This window comes from Zophobas morio, unplaced genomic scaffold (genome assembly GCF_036711695.1).
Source record: "Zophobas morio isolate AGI-343-1 ecotype UQ-CSIRO unplaced genomic scaffold, CSIRO_AGI_Zmor_V1 ptg000010l, whole genome shotgun sequence".
Taxonomy (NCBI): Eukaryota; Metazoa; Arthropoda; class Insecta; order Coleoptera; family Tenebrionidae; genus Zophobas; species Zophobas morio.
Window position 1 is genome coordinate 3766248 of NW_026972115.1, and position 20501 is coordinate 3786748.

The 20501-nt window shown below is 33.4% G+C and overlaps 1 protein-coding gene across 3 annotated transcripts in view; it reads right to left on the bottom strand.

Moving 5' to 3' along the window:
- Nucleotides 1-20501, bottom strand: part of LOC135126172 (cAMP-dependent protein kinase type II regulatory subunit) — a 93610-nt gene that overhangs the window by 19847 nt on the left and 53262 nt on the right. For all 3 annotated transcript variants that reach the window (XM_064052013.1, XM_064052014.1, XM_064052015.1), the window contains one exon: nucleotides 7598-7877. In XM_064052013.1, the coding sequence (XP_063908083.1) occupies nucleotides 7598-7877 (280 nt within the window). The remainder of the gene's footprint in view (nucleotides 1-7597; nucleotides 7878-20501) is intronic.

Consider the following 20501-nt stretch of genomic DNA (forward strand, 5'->3'; position numbering starts at 1 on the left):
CGAAAAATCGAAAAACCATGAATTTTAAAAGTTGAAAAATCGAAAAATTGAATAATCATGAAATTGATGAAGCGAAAAATCGAAAAATCCCAAAACATTGAAAAATTGAAAAACCGAGAAATCGAAAAGTCTAAAACCTGAAAATCGAAAAATTGAAAAACTGAAAATCGAGAAATCGAAAAATTTGAAACGTCAAAAATTGAAGAATCGAGAAATAGAAAAAATGAAAACGTCAAAATAAAAAAATTAAATCAAAAAAATGATAAATCGTAAAACTGGAAAACTGAAAACTGAAAATCGAGAAATCGAAATTTAGAAACGTCAAAAACTGAAAAATACCAAAAAAATAGAAAAATCGAAAATTTGAAAAATCGAACAATCGTCAAGCCGAAAAATCGAAAACCAAAAATAAGAAAAAATTGAAAAATAGAGAAATCGAAAAAAAACGAGAAATCGAAAATTTGAAAAATCAAGAAATTGTAGTGCAAAATTGAAAAATCCCAAAACTGCAACATCGAAAAATTGAAAAACTGAGAAATTGAAAAATCTAAAACCTGAAAAATCGAAAAATTGGAAAATTGAAAATCGGGAAATCGAAAAATTAGAAACGTCAAAAATTGAAAAATCGAAAAACTGAAATAACGGAAAAATTGATGAAGTAAAAAATAGTAAAATCCTGAAACTAAACTATCGAAAAATAGATAAATCGAAAATATGAAAAAAAAATTGAGAAATGAAAAAGTCCAAAAATCGAAAAACCAAAAATTAATAAAATTGAAAAATCGAAAAATAGAGAAATCGAGAAGGCGACAGATGGGAAAATGAACAAATCGAAAAACTGATTAGTCGAGAAGTCGAAAAATTCAAAATTAGAATCGCCAAAATTGAGTAATCGAAAAATAAGAAAATCGAGAAATGGAAAATAAAAAAAATCCAAAATTGAAACATCAAAAAAATGATAAATCGAAAAATTAAAAAACTGAGAAATCGAAAAGTCTAAAACCTGAACAATCGTAAAATTGGAAAACTGAAAAACGAGAAATCGAAAATTTGAAAAATCAAACAATCGTCAAGCCGAAAAATCGAAAACCAAAAATGGGAAAAAATAGAAAAATCTAGAAGTCGAAAACTCGAGACTTGGGAAAACAAACAAATCGAAAAATCTAAAAGTCGAAAAATTGATGAATAAAAACGCCAAAATTGAAAAATAAAATGATAAATCGAAAAATTAAAAACTGAGAAATCGAATAGTCTAAAACCTGCAAAAACGAAAAATTGGAAAACTGAACATCGAGAAATCGAAAAATTAGAAACGTTAAAAATTCAAAAATCGAAAAACTGAAAAAACGGAAAATTGAGAAATGGAAAAATAAAAAACAGATTTGGAAAATTTGAAAAATCGAAAAATTGATGAAGCAAAAAATTGAAAAATCCCAAAACAGAAACATCAAAAACTAAAACATTGAGAAATTGTAAAGTCGAAAAACCGAAAAACCAAAAATTAAAAAAAATGAAAAATTGATTAATCGAGAAATCGAAAAATTCATAATTAGAAACGCCAAATTGAAAACTAGAACAATTGAAAAATAGTAAAATTGAAATAAAAGAAAATTGAGTAATCGAAAAATAAAAAAATCGAGAAATCGAAAATTTAAATAACCAAAAATTAAAATATTGAAAAACTGGAAAGTAGAGAAATCGAGACATCGATAAGTTCAAAATATGAAAAATCTATTAATCGAGAAATCGAAGAATTGAAAATTAGAAACACCAAAACTAAAAAATAGAAAAATTGTAAAACTGAAATATGCGAAAACAGTGAAATCGAAGAATAAAAAAAAAATGAGAAATCAAAAATTTGGAAAATCAAGAAACTGATGAAGGGAAAAATTGAAAAATCCCAAAACTGAAAGATCGAAATATTGAGAAACTGAAAATAGAGAAATCAAAAAATTATAAACGTCAAAAATTGAAAAATCGAAAAACTGAAATATTGTAAAACTGAGAAATGGAAAAAATAAAATATTGAGAAATCGAAAATTCGAAAAATTGAAAGTAAAATTTAAAAAACCTCAAAACTGAAACATCGAAAAATTAAGAAATCGAAAAAATGAAAAATCCAAAAATTGAAAAATCGGAAACCTGAAAAATCGAAAAACTGAAATATCGAACTATTCAGAAATTGAAAAATACAAAAATCGAGTAACCGCAAATTCGAAAAATTGAGAAATTGAAAAATCCCGAAATAGAAACATCGAAATATTGAAAAATCTTAAAACCGAAACATCGAAAAACTGCAAAATAGAGAAATCGAAAATTTGAAACACCGAAAAGTGAAAAATCGATATATCGAAAAATCGTAAAACTAAAATATCGGAAAATTGAGAAATGGAAAAATAAAAAAAATCGGGAAATCGAAAATTTGAAAGATTAAGAAATTGATGAAGTGAAAAATTGAAAAATCGAAAAACAGGAAAATCGGAAACTCGAAAAATTGAACAATCGAAAATTTAAAAAATCGAAAACTCGGAAACCTCAAAAGTCGAAAAATTGAAGGATTGAAAAGTCGTCAAGTCAAAAAATCAAAAAACCGAAAATTTAAAAAAATTAAAAGAATCGAAAACTTGAAAAATCGAAAAATTGAAAAGCTACAAAATAGAGAAATCGAAAATTTGAAACACCGAAAAGTGAAAAATCGATGTATCGAAAAATCGCAAAACTTAAATATCGGAAAATTGATGAAGTGAAACATTGAAAAATCGAAAAACTTGAAAATCGGAAACTCGAAAAATTGAACAATCGAAAATTTAAAAAATCGAAAAATCGGAAACCTCAAAAGTCGAAAAATTGAAGGATTGAAGTCGTCAAGTCAAAAAATCAAAAAACCGAAAATTTAAAAAATTCAAAATAATCGAAAACTTGAATAATCGAAAAATTGAAAAACTGCAAAATAGAGAAATCGAAAATTTGAAACATCGAAAAGTGAAAAATCGATCCATTGAAAAATCGCAAAACTGAAATATTGGAAAATTGAGAAATGGAAAAATAAAAAAAATCGGGAAATTGAAAATTTGAAAAATTAAGAAATTGATGAAGTGAAACATTGAAAAATCGAAAAACTTGAAAATCGGAAATTCGAAAAATTGAACAACCGAAAATTTAAAAAATTGGTCTAAAGAGTTTAGACAGTACTTCCCTCGCTGTCGGAAACGTGACGACTGCATGCCTATTATGTTTTTTTTTTCGCAGTAGATTTCAAAGCATTCGATTTTGTAGTTCCTGAGTAAACCAGTAAAATAAATTTACGCATTCATTATTTTTTTGAGTCACCCAGTATATGCAAATTCAAAAAATATGACTGGAATGATAAATTACAAGAAGAGACTCATCGCATTTTGTATATTCTAGATAGGATTTATTCGGCAAACTTTTGAGCCGACGTCATCAGTTTTTTGGAGAAGATAACCAAATATATTTTGACTAAAAATTTATTATGCTCTTTATAACCTTAAAACATCTGCAACATTTCAAAACATTCGGTTCTGTAGTTCCTGATTAAATTAATAAAATACATTTACGCATTCATTAATTTTTTTGGGTCACCCTGTATATGCAAATCCAAAAAATATGAATGGAATGATAAATCACAAGAAGAGATTCATCATATTTTGTACATTTTAGATAGGATTTATTCAGCAAAATTTTGTGGTGACGTCATAAATTTTTTAGGAAGGATGAGTAAATACATTTTGATCAAAAACTTACCATGCTTATGATAACTTTAAAACATCTTCAAGATTTCAAAGCATTCGGTTTTGTAGTTCCTGAGTAAATCAATAAAATAAATTTACGCATTCATTAATTTTTTTGAGTCGCCCTGTATATGCAAATCGAAAAAATTTGAATGGAATGATAAATCACAAGAAGAGACTGACCATATTTTGTACATTTTAGATATGATTTATTCGGCAAACTTTGGAGCTGACGTCATCAAGTTTTTGGAGGGGATAAGCAAATATATTTTGACTAAACATTTATTATGCTCTTTATGACCTTAAAACATCTGCAAGATTTCAGAGCATTCGGTTTTGTAGTTCCTGATTAAATCAATAAAATATATTTACGCATTCATTAATTTTTTTGAGTCACCCTGTATATGCAAATCCAAAAAATATGAATGGAGTGATAGATCACAAGTACAGACTCATCATATTTTGTACATTTTAGATATGATTTATTCCACAAACTTTTGAGCTGACGTCATCAAGTTTTTGGAGGGGATAAGCAAATATTTTTTGACTAAAGATTTATGATGCTCTTTATAGCCTTAAAACATCTGCAACATTTCAAAGCATTCTGGTTAGCAGATTAAAAATTAAATTTCAAAATGTTGTTTTATAATTTTGATTTTTTTTCCAAAAATCTGGACGTTTCGGGTGAAAAGTCGATTCAGAGTTGTAAACTACATGTGTAGGACTATGTTATTTTATACAATTGAAAACCCATTTACTATGTACAATTTTGAAGTGACGTCATCGCATTAGTGGTGGGGATGATTAGACAAATTTTGGTTAGCGTTTTACCATCTACATGATATTCTTAATATAAGTACAAAATTTCACAACAATCGGTCGAGTACTTTCGGAGATTATCTGTCTAATAAAAATCCGGGACAACAGACGGACAGACGGACGGACAGACGGACGGACAGACGGACGGACAGACGGACGGACAGACAGACGGAAATGGGAGACCTATTTCTTCGTCTTCTAGGGGTCATGAAAGATCGAGAAAACGTAAAAGTAGAGAGTCGGCCGACGGACTCGATTACAATACTTCCTTTGCTTACGCTCGGGAAGTAAAAATCGAAAAATCGGAAACCTCAAAAGTCGAAAAATTGAAGGATTGAAAAGTCGTCAAGCCAAAAAATCAAAAAACCGAAAATTTAAAAAATTCAAAATAATCGAAAACTTGAATAATCGAAAAATTGAAAAACTGCAAAATAGAGAAATCGAAAATTTGAAACATCGAAAAGTGAAAAATCGATACATTGAAAAATCGCAAAACTGAAATATTGGAAAATTGAGAAATGGAAAAATAAAAAAAAAATCGGGAAATCGAAAATTTGAAAAATTAAGAAATTGATGAAGTGAAAAATTGAAAAGTCGAAAAACTGGAAAATCAGAATATCGAAAAATTGAAGAATCGAAAAGTCGTCAAATCAAAAAATCAAAAAACCGAAAATTTAAAAAATTTTAAATAATCGAAAACTTGAAAAATCGAAAAATTGAAAAACTGCAAAGTAGAGAAATCGAACATTAGAAACGCCAAAAGGTGAAAAATAGATAAATTGAAAAATCGCAAAGCTGAAATAGCGAAAAATTAGATAAATTCAAAAATTGAAAAATCCCAAAACTGAAACATCGAAAAATTGAAAAATCGAAAAATGGAAGAAACGCAAATGTGAAAAACCGTAAAAACTGAAATATCGAATTGAACAATTGTAAATCGTTAAAAAGTTCAAAAATCGAAAAATCGGGAAATCGAAAATTCGAAAAACCGTGAAATTGAAAAATCCAAAAACTGAAATATCGAAAAATAAAAACATCGAGATCTCGAAAATTCGAAAAATCGAGAAATTGAAGGGAAAAACTGAAAAATCCCAACACTGAAACCTTGGGAAATTGAGAAATCCAAAATGTAAAAATCGAGAAATTAATGAAGCGAAAAATTGAAAAACCCCAAAAGTAAAATATCGAAAAATTGAAAAATCCCAAAACTGAAACATCGAAAAACTGAAAATTTAAAAAATGAAAAATCAAAAATTGCAAGGGAAAAATTGAAAAATTTCAAAACTGAAACATCGAAAAACTGATTAAAACTGAAATATCGAATAATTCAGAAATTGACAACCAAAGAATTCGGAAATCGAAAAATCGAAAAATTTAGAAATCGAAAACTAAAAAAATTCAGAAAACAAATTAATAAAGTCGAGAAATTGAAGGAAAAAATTGAAAAATCCCAAAACCTTGAAAATCGAAAAATTGAAAAATCGCATAAACAGAGAAATTTTAATTAACGATTTACCAATAACCTTAAAACTTTTGCAAGACTTCATAGCATTCGATTTTGCAATCTCAAAGTTAAACTGCAAAATTTTGCTGTCCAATTTAGAATTTTTCAAAAATCTGGATGTCTAGGGTAAAAATTCAGAACGGATTCATAAACCACAAGTACAGGAGCATTTCATTTTATAGAATTTAAAGAATATATTTTATTATTGCACATTTTGAGGAAGACATTCTGTTGTTGGTTAGCGTTTTACCATCTGCACGATATTCCTAACACAAATATAAAATTTGACAACTATCAGTCCAGTAGTTTCGGAGTTTTGGATTCATGAAACGTCGAGAAAACAAGAAAACAGCCAGTCATCCGAGTACAATACTTCCTTAACTTACGCTCAGGAAGTAAAAATCTACAAGTTCCTTTTGTTCTTACGACCGAGCAGAGAACAGCAGACGCGTAAACCTCGTCTATCACAGGCAATAACGATAATAATAGTAATACATTACGATATTTATAACCCCGAAAATGTCCCTATTATCTCGTGAACTCCAATCTAAACGCCGTCGTCGTAATAATATTAATGTTCCTTTCATTTCGTTCGAGTTTCTGGTGACGTTGGGGTCTTTTATGCCCTGAAACACGGTCTGGGTGGTGTCATTGTCGCTACCCACTATCGTGCACACACATACACATCTAGAGTAACATGTAATTATGTCACACCACGTGTCGCCTTGCTAAGTAAATTCTCATGAAACAAATGTTATGTCACAACTAAAACACGACTTTTCGAAAAACAACTTGCGTTAAATTCGATACGGAGCGATAAGATCGACCCTCGAATTTATTAACGCTCGCTCACGAGTTGATAAAATATCCGGATGTCTTATATTTCAATTAACGGGCAATATCTCGCTTATTAGTGCAGATGTCGATATCGACCATTTACAGGTTAATGTTAAATTTTTACGACGATAGAACTGCACAAATGCGTAAAACGTTAGTTACATGGAAAAAGTGAAAATGGTCGTACCGATAAAAACCAGAAGCTTTATTTTCCACTAATTAAACCGGCGGAATGCGTTGCTGGGCGACGCTGTAACGTCATCACTTTTTCCCCCCGTTTTTTAATTGTCGTTATACCGGGAAAATCCACAATGAATTGTAAATTTTAAACCGTACCTTCAGCGAAACCACTTTTAAAAATTGCCGCACGTGGACATTTTAGCCTCCCATAAACTAAAAAAAAACCCTAGAGTAAAAAAGACTAGAAATCTACGCCCACACAAAGCGCCATCATGCCAAACAACAACCTTAATCACCATCCTCCACTCTAATAAGATAATGTAACTTCCGACAAAAAATAACAAACACCAATCATTACTCGTGATTGTCCCATTATCCACTCAACTACACGCGTCTCCCTGCCCCGATAACCACACCTACAAACCCTTCCTGTACAATAAGCCGACTTTCAATCCAGGTGCGTCAATATTTTCACTTCGACCGTCATTAAACATCGATCCCTTACTTTTGTATAACGTAGAAGTTGTCCCCGTCGTCGCCTTGCTTGATCACCAGCTCGCCGGCCTGGACGATCCTCTCGAACATGGCGTCCAGCACCTCCTGCATTTGCTCCTTGTCGAGGGCGCGGAACAGAAGGATGTTGCGGACGGCCTCGGCCAGTCTCTGGCGCTGCTCGTCCGACTTCGGGAAGACCACCTTGCCGCCGTCGTCCTCGTCCTCCTCGGGGTCGTAAGCCTCGGCGAAGACGGACTTGCGACGTCCCGAAAATCGACTAACAGGTGGTTCTGGAACAATTAAAACAATTAGCGTCAAAGGACGAATTCATTGCGAGCGCGCCACTAATTTAATAACAATTTGGCAAACGCAAAAAGCGGTCGGCTCGGCGGCCTCATTTCGACAAATTGGGGAATAATGGGCGGCGCGGACGTCATCGCGGACGCGGTATTTTAAAATTCGGGAAGCGAGAAGAGGTTGATAGGAAATACGAGCGCGGCGAGCTGAATGGCAAATATTCCTCTGATATACTACGTTTACCGAACCGATGGACCTTCACGTCATTTTAAAACCTCGTTATTATTGGTCGTTCTCACAGTGCTATTTTATATTTCTTACATATGTAGCTAAATTAAAAAAAAAAAAAAATGGAATAAAAACCACGGTTGTCGTTAAAAGTAAATGTTAATGACATCATTAAAAAACCAAATTCGTAAAGTTACCAACACAGAACTTGCCCCCATTGTGAAACACCAAAAATACAATATATTGATTTTTGACCAATTTTAAAGAAGCACCTGATGTTTTGTATTTGAAGTAGATAGTTCTAAAAAACTTCAGTGGGGTCGGGTGTTTTTTCTTGTAGTTTTTTAAAGAATCTCAGAGGCACTTTGTGTTTTGGTTTGGAAAAACTTGAAAGGATCTCTAGTGTTTTATTTTTCAGGTATTTTAAAGAATCTCAGGGACACCTGGTGTTTTATTTTTGAAGTAAATATTGTATAGAATCTCAGACATACCCGACGTTTCAATTTTGGACTAATTTCAAAGAATTGGTGTTTTATTTTTGTGTGTTTTTATTGTTGAGGCATTTTAAAGTATCTCAGGGGCACCTAATGTTTTGATTTTGAGCCCATTTTAAAGAGTCCCAGAGTCCCGACTTTTTACTTTCAGATCAATTTTAAGGAATCTCTGGGGTTTATTTTTGCAGTAGTTTTAAATACATATTCTCGTTTTGTTTTTGAAGTAGCTTTAAAAATCTCAGGGGCTCCAGACGTTTGATTTTTGAAGTAGTTTTAAGAATGTCGGGAGCACCTGGTGTCCTCATTTTTGAGGTACATATTTGAAAAAATCTCAAGGGCATCCGACATTTTGATTTTGGAGCAATTCCAAAGAATCTCCGCGAAACCCGATGTTTTGTATTTGAAGAAGTTTTAAAGAATCTCAGGGGCACCTGGTGTTTACATTTTTGAAGTACATATCTGAAAGAATCGCAGGGGCAGCCAAAATTTTAATTTTGGTGCAATATGAAAGAATCTCCGGAGAATCCGAAGTTTTGTAAGTAGTTTTTAAAAACCTCAGGGCAACTGTTGTTTTGTGAATTTGAAAGAATCTCAGTGAGCTTGGTGTTTTATTTTTGAAGTATTTTAAGGAACCTCAGGGGCACTCGACGTTTTAATTTTAGACCAAAGTTAAATAATGTTTTATTTAAAGAAGTAGTTTTAAAGAATCTCGGAGTAACCTGGTATTTGAAAGAATCTTAGGGGAACCTGGTGTTTTATATTAGACGTATTTTAAGAGTCTCAGGGGCTCTTTGTGCCTCGTGATGTTTTGTATTTGAAGTAGTTTTAAAAAATTTTAGGGGCACTTGGTATTTCATTTTTGAAATTTTTTAAAGAATCTGAGAGGCACCCGACATTTATTTGAAGTAGATTCAATGAATGTCTGGGGCGACTGGTGTTTTATTTTTGAGGTATTTTAAAGTATCTCAGGGGCACCCGATGTTTTATTTGGAGAGGCAGTTTTAAAGAATCTCGGGAGCACCTGGTGTTTTGTTTTTGAAGTAGATATATAGTTTTAAAAAATTTCAAGGCGGTCTGGTGTTTTCTTTTTGAAGTAGTTTTAAAGTATCTTCGGGGCACTTTCTGTTTTGCTTTAGAAAAAATTTGAAAAGATCTCAGGGGCACCTGGTGTTTTAATTTTCAGGTGTTTTAACGTCCCGTCTGGTGTTTTATTTTTGAGGTATTTTAAAGTATCTCAGAGGCACCCCACGTTTTATTTGAAAAAGTAGTTTTAAAGAATCTCGGGGGCACTTGGTGTTTTGTTTTTGAAGTAGTTTTAAAGAATCTCTGGGGCACTCGACGTTTTGATTTTGAATCAATGTTAAAGAATCTGAGGGGCACCTGATGTTTTGTATTTCAAGTAGATAGTTTTACAAAATTTCAGGAAGGTCTGGTGTTTTGAATTTTTTTAAATAATCTCAGACCGATCCGACGTTTTGTATTTGAAGTAGTTTTAAAAAATCTTAGGGGCACTTTGTGTTTTGGTTTAGAAAATATTTGAAAGAATCTCAGGGGCATCTGGTGTTTAATTTTTCAGGTATTTTAAAGTATCTCAAGGGCACCCGACGTTTTCATTTTGGACCAATTTTAAAGAATCTAAGGAGTACTTGATATTTTTTATTTCAAGTAGTTTTAAAAAGTTTCAAGGGCACTTTATGTTTTGTTGTTAAAAGAATTTAAAATAATCCCAGGGACACTTGGTGTTTTATTTTTGAAATACATATTTTACAGAATCTCCGAGATACCCAACGCAACGTTTTAATTTTGAAGCAATTTTAAAGAATCTCAGAGAAACCCGACGTTTTGTACTTAAAGAATCTCAGGGGCACCTAGTGTTTTGTTTTTGAGATATTTTAAAGAGTCTCAAAGGCACCCGACCTTTTAGTTTTAGACTAATTTTAAAGAATTGCGACGGTATTCGAAGTTTTGTTTTTGCAGTAGTCTTAAAGAATCTCAGGAGGACCTGATATTTTGTTTTTGAAGTACATAGTTTTAAAGAAACTCAGGGGCATCTGATGTTGTGTTGTTGAAGTAGCCTTAAAAAATTTCAGGGCCCCAGACGTTCCCTTTTTGAAGTAGTTTTAAAGAATCTCAGGGGCATCTGATGTATTTTTCAAGTAGCTTTAAAGAATTTCAGGGACTTCGACGTTTGATTTTTGAAGTTGTTTTAAGAATGTCAGGGGCGCCCAGTGTTTTATTTGTTACAGATTTTAAAGAATCTCAGGGCTCCAGACGTTTTCTTTTTGAATTAGTTTTAAAGAATCTCATTGGCAGCTGATGTTGTGTTTTTGAAGTAGCTTTAAAGAATCTCAGGGGACCCAGACGTTTGATTTTGAAGTAGTTTTAAAGAATCTAAGAGGACCCAGACGTTTTGTGTTTGAAGTCATTTTAAGAATCTCAGGGGCACCTGGTGTTTTATTTGTTACATATTTTAAAGAATCTCAGGGGCTTCAGACGTTTTCTTTTTGAAGTAGTTTTAAAGAATCTCAGGGGCACCTGATGTTGTGTTTTTGAAGTAGCTTTAAAGAATCTCAAGGGACCCAGACGTTTGATTTTGAACTAGTTTTACAGAATCTCAGGAGACCCAGACGTTTTGATTTGAACTAGTTTTAAAGAATCTCAGGGGACCTAGACGTTTTGTGTTTGAAGTCATTTTAAGAATCCAGCGGCACCTGGTGTTTTATTTGTTACCGATTTTAAAGAATCTCAGAGGCCCTAGACGTTTTCTTTTTGAAGTAGTTTTAAAGAATCTCGGGGGCACCTGACGTTGTGTTTTTGAAGAAGCTTTAAAGAATCTCAGGGGAACCAGACGTTTTGTGTTTGAAGTCATTTTAAGAATCTCAGCGGCACCTGGTGTTTTATTTGTTACCGATTTTAAAGAATCTCAGAGGCCCCAGACGTTTTCTTTTTGAAGTAGTTTTAAAGAATCTCAGGGGCACCTGACGTTGTGTTTTTGAAGAAGCTTTAAAGAATCTCAGGGAAACCAGACTTTTGAATTTTGAGAAGTTGTTTTAAGAATGTCAGGGGTACCTAGTGTTTTATTTATTAATGAATTTCAAGAATCTCAGGGGCCCCAGACGTTTTCTTTTTGAAGTAGTTTTAAAGAATCTCAGGGGCACCTGACGTTGTGTTTTTGAAGAAGCTTTAAAGAATCTCAGGGGACCCAGACGTTTGATTTTTGAAGTTGTTTTAAGAATGTCAGGGGTACCCAGTGTTTTATTTATTAAATAATTTAAAGAATTTCAGGAGTCCCAGACGTTTTCTTTTTGAAGTAGTTTTAAAGAATCTCAGGGGCACCTGACGTTGTGTTTTTGAAGAAGCTTTAAAGAATCTCAGGGGACCCAGACGTTTGATTTTTGAAGTTGCTTTAAGAATGTCCGGCGTACCCAGTGTTTTATTTATTAAAGAATTTAAAGAATCTCAGGAGCCCCAGACGTTTTCTTTTTGAAGTAGTTTTAAAGAATCTCAGCGGCACCTGACGTTGTGTTTTTCAAGTAGCTTTAAAGAATCTCAGGGGACCCAGACGTTTGATTTTTGAAGTTGTTTTAAGAATGTCAGGGGCCCCAGACGTTTTCTTTTTGAAGTAGTTTTAAAGAATCTCAGGGGCACCTGACGTTGTGTTTTTGAAGAAGCTTTAAAGAATCTCAGGGGACCCAGACGTTTGATATTTGAAGTTGTTTTAAGAATGTCAGGGGTACCCAGTGTTTTATTTATTAAATAATTTAAAGAATTTCAGGAGCCCCAGACGTTTTCTTTTTGAAGTAGTTTTAAAGAATCTCAGGGGCTTCAGACGTTTTCTTTTTGAAGTAGTTTTAAAGAATCTCAGGGGCACCTGACGTTGTGTTTTTGAAGAAGCTTTAAAGAATCTCAGGGAACCCAGACGTTTGATTTTTGAAGTTGTTTTAAGAATGTCAGGGGTACCCAGTGTTTTATTTATTAAATAATTTAAAGAATTTCAGGAGCCCCAGACGTTTTCTTTTTGAAGTAGTTTTAAAGAATCTCAGGGGCTCCAGACGTTTTCTTTTTGAAGTAGTTTTAAAGAATCTCAGGGGCACCTGACGTTGTGTTTTTGAAGAAGCTTTAAAGAATCTCAGGGGACACAGACGTTTGATTTTTGAAGTTGTTTTAAGAATGTCAGGGGTACCCAGTGTTTTATTTATTAAAGAATTTAAAGAATCTCAGGAGCCCCAGACGTTTTCTTTTTGAAGTAGTTTTAAAGAATCTCAGGGGCCTCAGACGTTTTCTTTTTGAAGTAGTTTTAAAGGATCTCAGGGGCTCCAGACGTCTTCTTTTTGAAGTAGTTTTAAAGAATCTCAGGGGCACCTGACGTTGTGTTTTTGAAGAAGCTTTAAAGAATCTCAGGGGACCCAGACGTTTGATTTTTGAAGTTGTTTTAAGAATGTCAGGGGTCCCTAGTGTTTTATTTATTAAAGAATTTAAAGAATCTCAGGGGCCCCAGACGTTTTGTGTTTGAAGTAATTTTAATAACCTCACCGGGGCATCTGGTGTTTTGTTTGTTGCAGAATTTAAAGAATCTCAGGGGTTCCAGACGTTTTCTTTTTGAAGTACTTTTAAAGAATCTCAGGGGCACCTGATGATGTGTTTTTGAAGATGTTTTAAGAATGTCAGGGGCACCTGATGTTTTATTTTTCAAGTGTTTTAAGCAACTCAGGCAAACCCGAAGTTTTATTTGAAGAAGTAGTTTTAAAGCATCTCGGGAACACCTGGTGTTTTGTTTTTAAAAGAATTTAATTATTTATTAAATTTGACAGAAGTAGCTGCATTAAAAAAAATGAGTAAAAAGCACGGTTATCATTAAAAACAAATATTGATGACGTCATCAAGTTATCAACACAGAACTTGCCTCCATTGTGAAGCACCAACAATACAATATCAGGGGGTGTTGTTCAATAAAGATTACTCTCATTTTTTTTCGTGATGACGTCTGCAATTTTCTGGCGGACTACAGTGTTTCTGGAATTGCGGCAAATTAGTTTAAATCGCCGGAGATAATCGATAAAATGAATCAGCATTTTTTTGGAGGGACCGAATACATAAATTTTAATTAACGTTCTCTAATCCCGAAATCAATACCACTGTCTTATAAAAATTTCTAAGCGCTCTATTGCGAAATCTGTAAACTTGGACTGCCATAAAATCCTAAAAGAAACTCAAAAGATTCCCGCAAAGCAATGAAGTTACATAAAATAAATGATGCCACTTTCGCCACGTTTCGCTTGTCGACATAAACATCCTCATGTCACAACAGTGACATTAATTTAAATTTATCGCGTATCGATTATCAACCACAAAAAATTTTACCGAGAAGTAGACTTTATAATGAAATGGACTTTTGAGCTTTCATGCTTATAATAAAACGAAACTTGAAATTTAACCGAATCAATAAAACTGGAGACCGAAAAAACACAAGGTTATTCAATAAAAATTAACCCTCAAAAAAACTTACATTAACGTGACGTCAACTTCGCTTCAGCTGAACTGAATAAAGGCTGAAACCTGTCGTATGCACATTAATTCTCGCACCACCAGCACTCTTTTTACTCTTTTTATATATTATGAAGGCTTAAATTCAACGTTTAATTTAAAGTCGCGAAATTGTGACGACGTAAAAAATAAAAAATCAAAACACAATATAAATGTATAAATACCCATTTAAAAACGCGTGAAAAGATATATACAGGGTGTTTGATTTTTTTAAAAAAGAAAACATGAAAATAGCGGTCCGCGTGTCTTTAAATCCAACACGTGAGTACAAGATTTCAAAAACCAATTTTCAAATCACGTATTAGTTTAATGTGAAAAATTAGTTTTACTCACACTACACCCAACCCCACGCCATCTTGGATCGAGGCCACCCATTCATTCAGAAAAATTCTTCGCTACCGTTTAGGTACACACCAGTTTTCTAAAATAGAATCTAGACCAGTTCGAGATTTATTTCGCCTTGAAAGAGTGTTTAATTTTAAATATTTGTACTAGTCAAAGCATACATCACTCACGTCGACGTTAACTCCTTAAACATCGCATTACATATCGCATTACACGTAATTTCTAAGCGCGGTAGCGCGCTATTTGCGCTAGAAATTAACGATCCGGTCGTCAACTCGTTTGGTCCAGTTCGCTACCTCCAAATTGGGCCGAGAGAAAGTCCGCTCTTGCAATCGAGCAATGACAATTTCGTCTCATTAAGGTTATTTGTAGAAAAATCCGTTGCGAAAGTGTAACGCACGTCACGGTGAGCCCGCGACACGTCGCACTCGCTCCAACCTTGAGCGCTCCGCAACCCCGCGTTTATTTAGCCTAAAATTTTAACGTCGTGGGAAATTCGCCCGGGTCGGATGGAACGAGCTCCTTAAATATTTCATGTGGCGTGAGGCGGCGATAAAATTGCATTAAAATCACATAAATCGAATTTGTTGCAAAAAGCGGGCGTTTAACTCCATTGTTGTTGATTTATCGATCGGTGTTGTGTTGTTTTTTCCCAGAGATAAATTTTCCGTTTAAGAAACCGAGACGGAACCGGTCGGACCGAAATAGGATGGAATATTATAGTGGATCGTGGATTTTGAAATAATGAAACTCTTTTTCCGTAAGAGTATCAATTTAGTGCGGAAAATAAGAAATGAGGGAGGGGAAAATGGGCAGCGAAATAAATACGTGAACTAGGTAGAAGGACGAAAAACACGCGTTATCAACGTTTCGATAAAACGTGTTGCTTTAATTTATAATATGTTTAGTAGAAAGTGGAACGTCGTGGATTAGTGTAAACAACGTGGATGAATATTCAAAAACATCGTGATGTATTGGCTTGTATTGTTATCAGTAACGTCATTGAAAGATTAGGTGTACAAAACAAAACATACCTGCGTTCCAGGAAAAAACAAAACAACGGAGTTAATTGGCTTTCTGCCGTCACCGATTGGATAGTTATTTATGAAAACAGTGATTTTTACTTATTCTGAGAACGCTTCCTGATATAGATAGCTTTATATCATTCGAACCGAATTATTGGTTGCCTACCTGTCAGGCGGCAAATACACTGAAAAAATTTTAAAACATTACGTGATGATTGACACCTGTGACAGGCGACGAGTAGTCATCACCATCAATCAGAACGAGGCGGTAAAATTCACAAGCCAAGTTGTGCAATGAAACACGCGAATAACGTAGGACCAATACAAGTTTCCTGTGAAACGTCAGAGGCGACGTAGTAATTCACTTACAAAATAGTCCTCTGTTTTAACAAACTGTATTTTACCTCTAGGGTAAGTAATAAATCAAGTACAACATTCTGTAAAGTAATTTACACCGAACTTGACTCGCCTCTGAAGCAAAATCAATACTGTATACGTCAGACGGTATTTTTCAACATAGATTTATCTGGATTTTTTGTTATGACGTGTTTTTTTTACAGGGAATATATTAATCTTGATATGTGCATAAAGCCACGTTAATCACGACCGTTTAATTTATAATCAATTACAAACATTAAAAGAACATTACTGAACTACAAGCATGATTGCTCTTCAAAAAATGTTTAATGTTTTGTAACTTATTTAAGAACTTCTGCAACGACGGCAGCAATTTTTTGGTGGGGGTGAATAGTATCTTAGACCTAACAAATCAATGGTAAATATAGTTTCATGAAAATTGGCATAACGTCGAATCGGAATTTCAAAAAAGAACCACGGTTATAAGTCCGCAAGAAAATTAAAAAGTGACGAAAAAACTAAAAGCAACAATAAAAAAGGCGACTAAAAACAACGAGAAAAAATGGCTATAAAAAGCGGGAGGAAAGATTAAAAAAGGCGCAAAATGCGACAAAAAATTAAGAAATTAACACGAAGGGTGAGGAAAAACTGATAAAAGATGGGCGAAACAAGTGGACAAAACGCGTCAATATGCTATCAAAAAAGGCGACTTAACAGAGACAGGAAAAAATGGGACAAAAATCGAAAAGAGCAATGGAAAACGGCAACAAAAAATGAATCAAAAGGTGGTTACAAAAAAAAGCAAAAAAAGGCACCAAAAAAGCAGCAAAAAAGGTTAAAAATGACAAAGAAAAGGTCACCCAAAAAAAAGCTGACCAAAAGACGACAAAAACTTGTTTAAAAAAAAGCGAAAAAAGTCATTAGGAAAAAAACGTCGTTCCATTTTTCGATTTTTCATTTTTTTGAATTTTGGATTTTTCGAATTTTCGATTTTATATTTCAAAACATTTTTAATATTCTAGAATTCATTTAATAATTTCTGCAATGACGTCAACAATTTTGTGGTGGGAGTGAATAATATATGGGCCGAACAAAGTCATTTTCATAATTTTGGAGATTATTGTCAATATAACCGTCAACAGACAGTGCGATGGAAATTGGTGACCAACCTTTTTTCGAATTTTTTCCCTAGACAATTCAAGAAAATTTGAATAACTTGGCAACGTTGCATTTCAATATTTAAAATCCCAAGGAGACATCAATCAAAATATATAGAAAAAATATGCAAAAACTAAGTTGCACGTTACGTCTTAAAAAAAGAACACTCTGTACAGTTGAAAATAAATTGGGTCTATTTATTCAGAAAAAAAATGTCTATTACTTGAAGTAAGTACAATGACGTAGGACGAAAAAGGGCGAAGGACGAAAAAGGACGAAAAGGACGAAAAATACGAATAAAGACAAAAAAGGACGATAAATACGAAAAAGGACGGAAAAGGACGAGAAAGAACGAAAAAAGACGAACAAGAACGAAAAAGGACGAAAAGGACGAAATAGGACGAAAAAGGGCGAAAGACGAAAAAGGACGGATGATGAAACAGGATGAAGGACGAAAAAGGACGAAAAGGACGAAAAATGCGAATAAAGACGAAAAAGGGCGAAAAATACGAAAGAGGACGAAAAATACGACAAAGGACGAAAAATACGGAAAAGCATAAAAAAGGACGAAGGACGAAAAAGGACGATGAAGGACGAAAAAGGACGAAAACGGATGAAAAATACGAAAAAGGACGAAAAAAATGATAACAGTATTAAACTGTTTTTGTTCCTTTTGGATCTTTTTTTTATTCAATAAATGTATTATTATTATTATTATAAAAAGACGGAAAAGGACGAAAAAGAATGGAAGAGGACGAAAAAGGACGAGCAAGGACGAAAAATTGAAAAATCGAAAAGTCGAAAAATCGCAAAATTCAAAATTAAAAAAATCGAGAAATTTAAAATTTTCAAAACCTAAACGAATAATTGGGAAATAGAAAAACTGAAAAAAACGGAATACTTGAAAAGCCGAAAAATCGAAAAACCGAGAAATCGAAACTTCAAAAGATCGAGAAATCGAAAATCTGAAAAATCGAAAAATCGAGAAATTGAACAATCCAAAAATTGAAAAAAAAATGGAAATCTCTATAACGCACGAACGTCTTATGCCGTTCACCGATTTCCGTGATGTGCAAATGTGCTAATAAGCTCGTGAGTGATGTTTTCTTGGGTTAGTTCTGTTTATATTATGATCGAGAGTGCTGATTTACTCGTATTTATTTATTTATTTTTTTTTATTTAGTTATTTGTATATTTATTATTATGTATTTTTTATATTTTGTCCTGTAATTAGGGAAACCTGTGGGACAATAAACTTATTATTATTATTATTATTATTATTATTATAACTCGAGAAGTCGAAAACTCTAAAATTTAAGATCTCGAGAAATTTGGAAATTCCAAAACCCAAATGAAAAATTGGCAATACGAAGAATTGAAAAATCGGAAAATCGAAAAATCGAAAAGCCGAAAAATCGTAAAATGGATTAACAGAGAAACCGAAAGATCAAAAGATCGAGAAATCGAAAATCTGAAAAATTTAAATATCGAGAAATTGATAATAATAATAAAATTTAATAGTACTAATAAAAAAAGTACGAAAAGGACGACAAAAGACGAAAAAGGACAAGGAAGAACGAAAAGGTCAATAAGGACGAAAAATAGGGAAAAGGATGAAAAAGACAAAAAAGGACGAAGAGGACGAAAATGGATGCAAAGCATGAAAAATTGTGAGGACGAAAAACGACGAATAAGGACGAAAAGGACGAAAATTACGAAAAATTGCGAAAAGGACGAATAAGGACGAAAAGGGACGAAAAGGACGAAAAGGGACGAAAAGGATGAAAAGGGACGAAAAGGACGAAAAGTACGGCAAGGACGAATAAGGATGAAAAGGACGAAAATTACGTAAAATTGCCAAAAAGGGCGAAAAGGACGAGAAAGGATGAAAAGAATGAAAAATTGCGGAAAGGACGAAAAAGGACGAAAAGGACGACAAAGGACGAAAAAGTACGAGGAGAACGAAAAAGGACAAAAAGTACGGCAAGTACGAAAACGACGAAAAGAACGAACAAGGACGAAAAACGACGAAGGACGAAAAAGGACGACAAAGGATGAAAAAGGACGAACAAGGACGAAAAAGATGAACAAGGACGATGGACGAAAACGTACGAAGGACGAAAAAGACGAAGGAAGAAAAGGACGAAGGAAGAAAAGGACGAAGGACGAAAAGGACGAAGGAAGAAAAGGACGAAGGACGAAAAATACGAAAAAGAAGCAAAAAGGACGACAAAGGATGAAAAAGGACGAAAAAGGACGAAGGGCGAAAAAGGACGAAGGGCGAAAAAGGACGAAGGTCGAAAAATACGAAAAAGGACGACAAGGACGAAAAATACGAAAAAGGAGGAAAAAGGACGACAAAGGACGAAGGACGAACAAGGATAGAAAACGACGAAAAAGGACGAAACAGGAGGACAAAGGATGAAAAAGGACAGAAAAACGCGAAAAATCGACAACGAATAGGACAAAAACCGCGACAAAACAAAAAAGAAAAATGTGACCAAAAGGCTACCAGAAAATGCAGCAATAAAAAGCAACAAAAAAATGAGAAGAAATGAAAGAAAAAAAGACGATAAAAGTGGGAAAAAAAGAGAAAAAAAAAACGATCAAAAAGCGGGGAAAAATAGTAAAAAAATCACAAAATGCGACAAAAAGAATACAAAAATGGAACAAAAAACGATAAAAAAGAAGAGAAAAAACGAAGAGAAAAGCGACTAAAAAATGACAAAAGGACGCGGACAAAAAATTAGAGGAAAGGTGAGAAAAATTACAAAAATGTGGTGAAACAAGGCGACAAAAAGCAACAAAAACTCTGAGAAAAGGCAACAAAAAAGAATCAAAAGACGGCTATAAAAAAAAACAAAAAAGAGGCCGAAAAGCGTCAAAAAGTGACAAAGAAAAGTTCACAAAAAAAGGCGAACAAAAAAAGTTGATCAAACGACGAAAAAAATCGTTAAAAACGGACAACAAACGGATTTTTCAGTTTCCGATTTTTAATTCGATTCCTGCCATCTTGGTTTTCCCATTTTTAAAATTTTTCGACTTTTCGATGTTTCAATTTTCCAATTTCTGGATTTTGCAATTTTTAAAATTTTTTGATTTCTCAACTTCTCGATTTATCGATACTTCGACTTTTCAGAAACATTAACTTTCCGTTGGTTATCTGTTTTAAATATATTTCACATTGTGGCCACTGGTTTTGCGGTATTTGTTGGGCTGACTTCAGGGACGAAGGAAGTTCTGTCGAAATAACCCTCGACCTATTTTTTAGAATTGCTTATACAGGGTATCTCAAAAAAATGAATGAGTCAATTTCATTCCATAATTTTGGAGATTATCATCAATATAATCGTCAACAGATAGTTCTACGGAAATTGGCGACCAACCTTATGGCGAATTTTTTCCCTTAAAATTTCAAGAAAACTGGAATAACTTGGCAACGTGGCATTAGAATTTCTAAAATCCA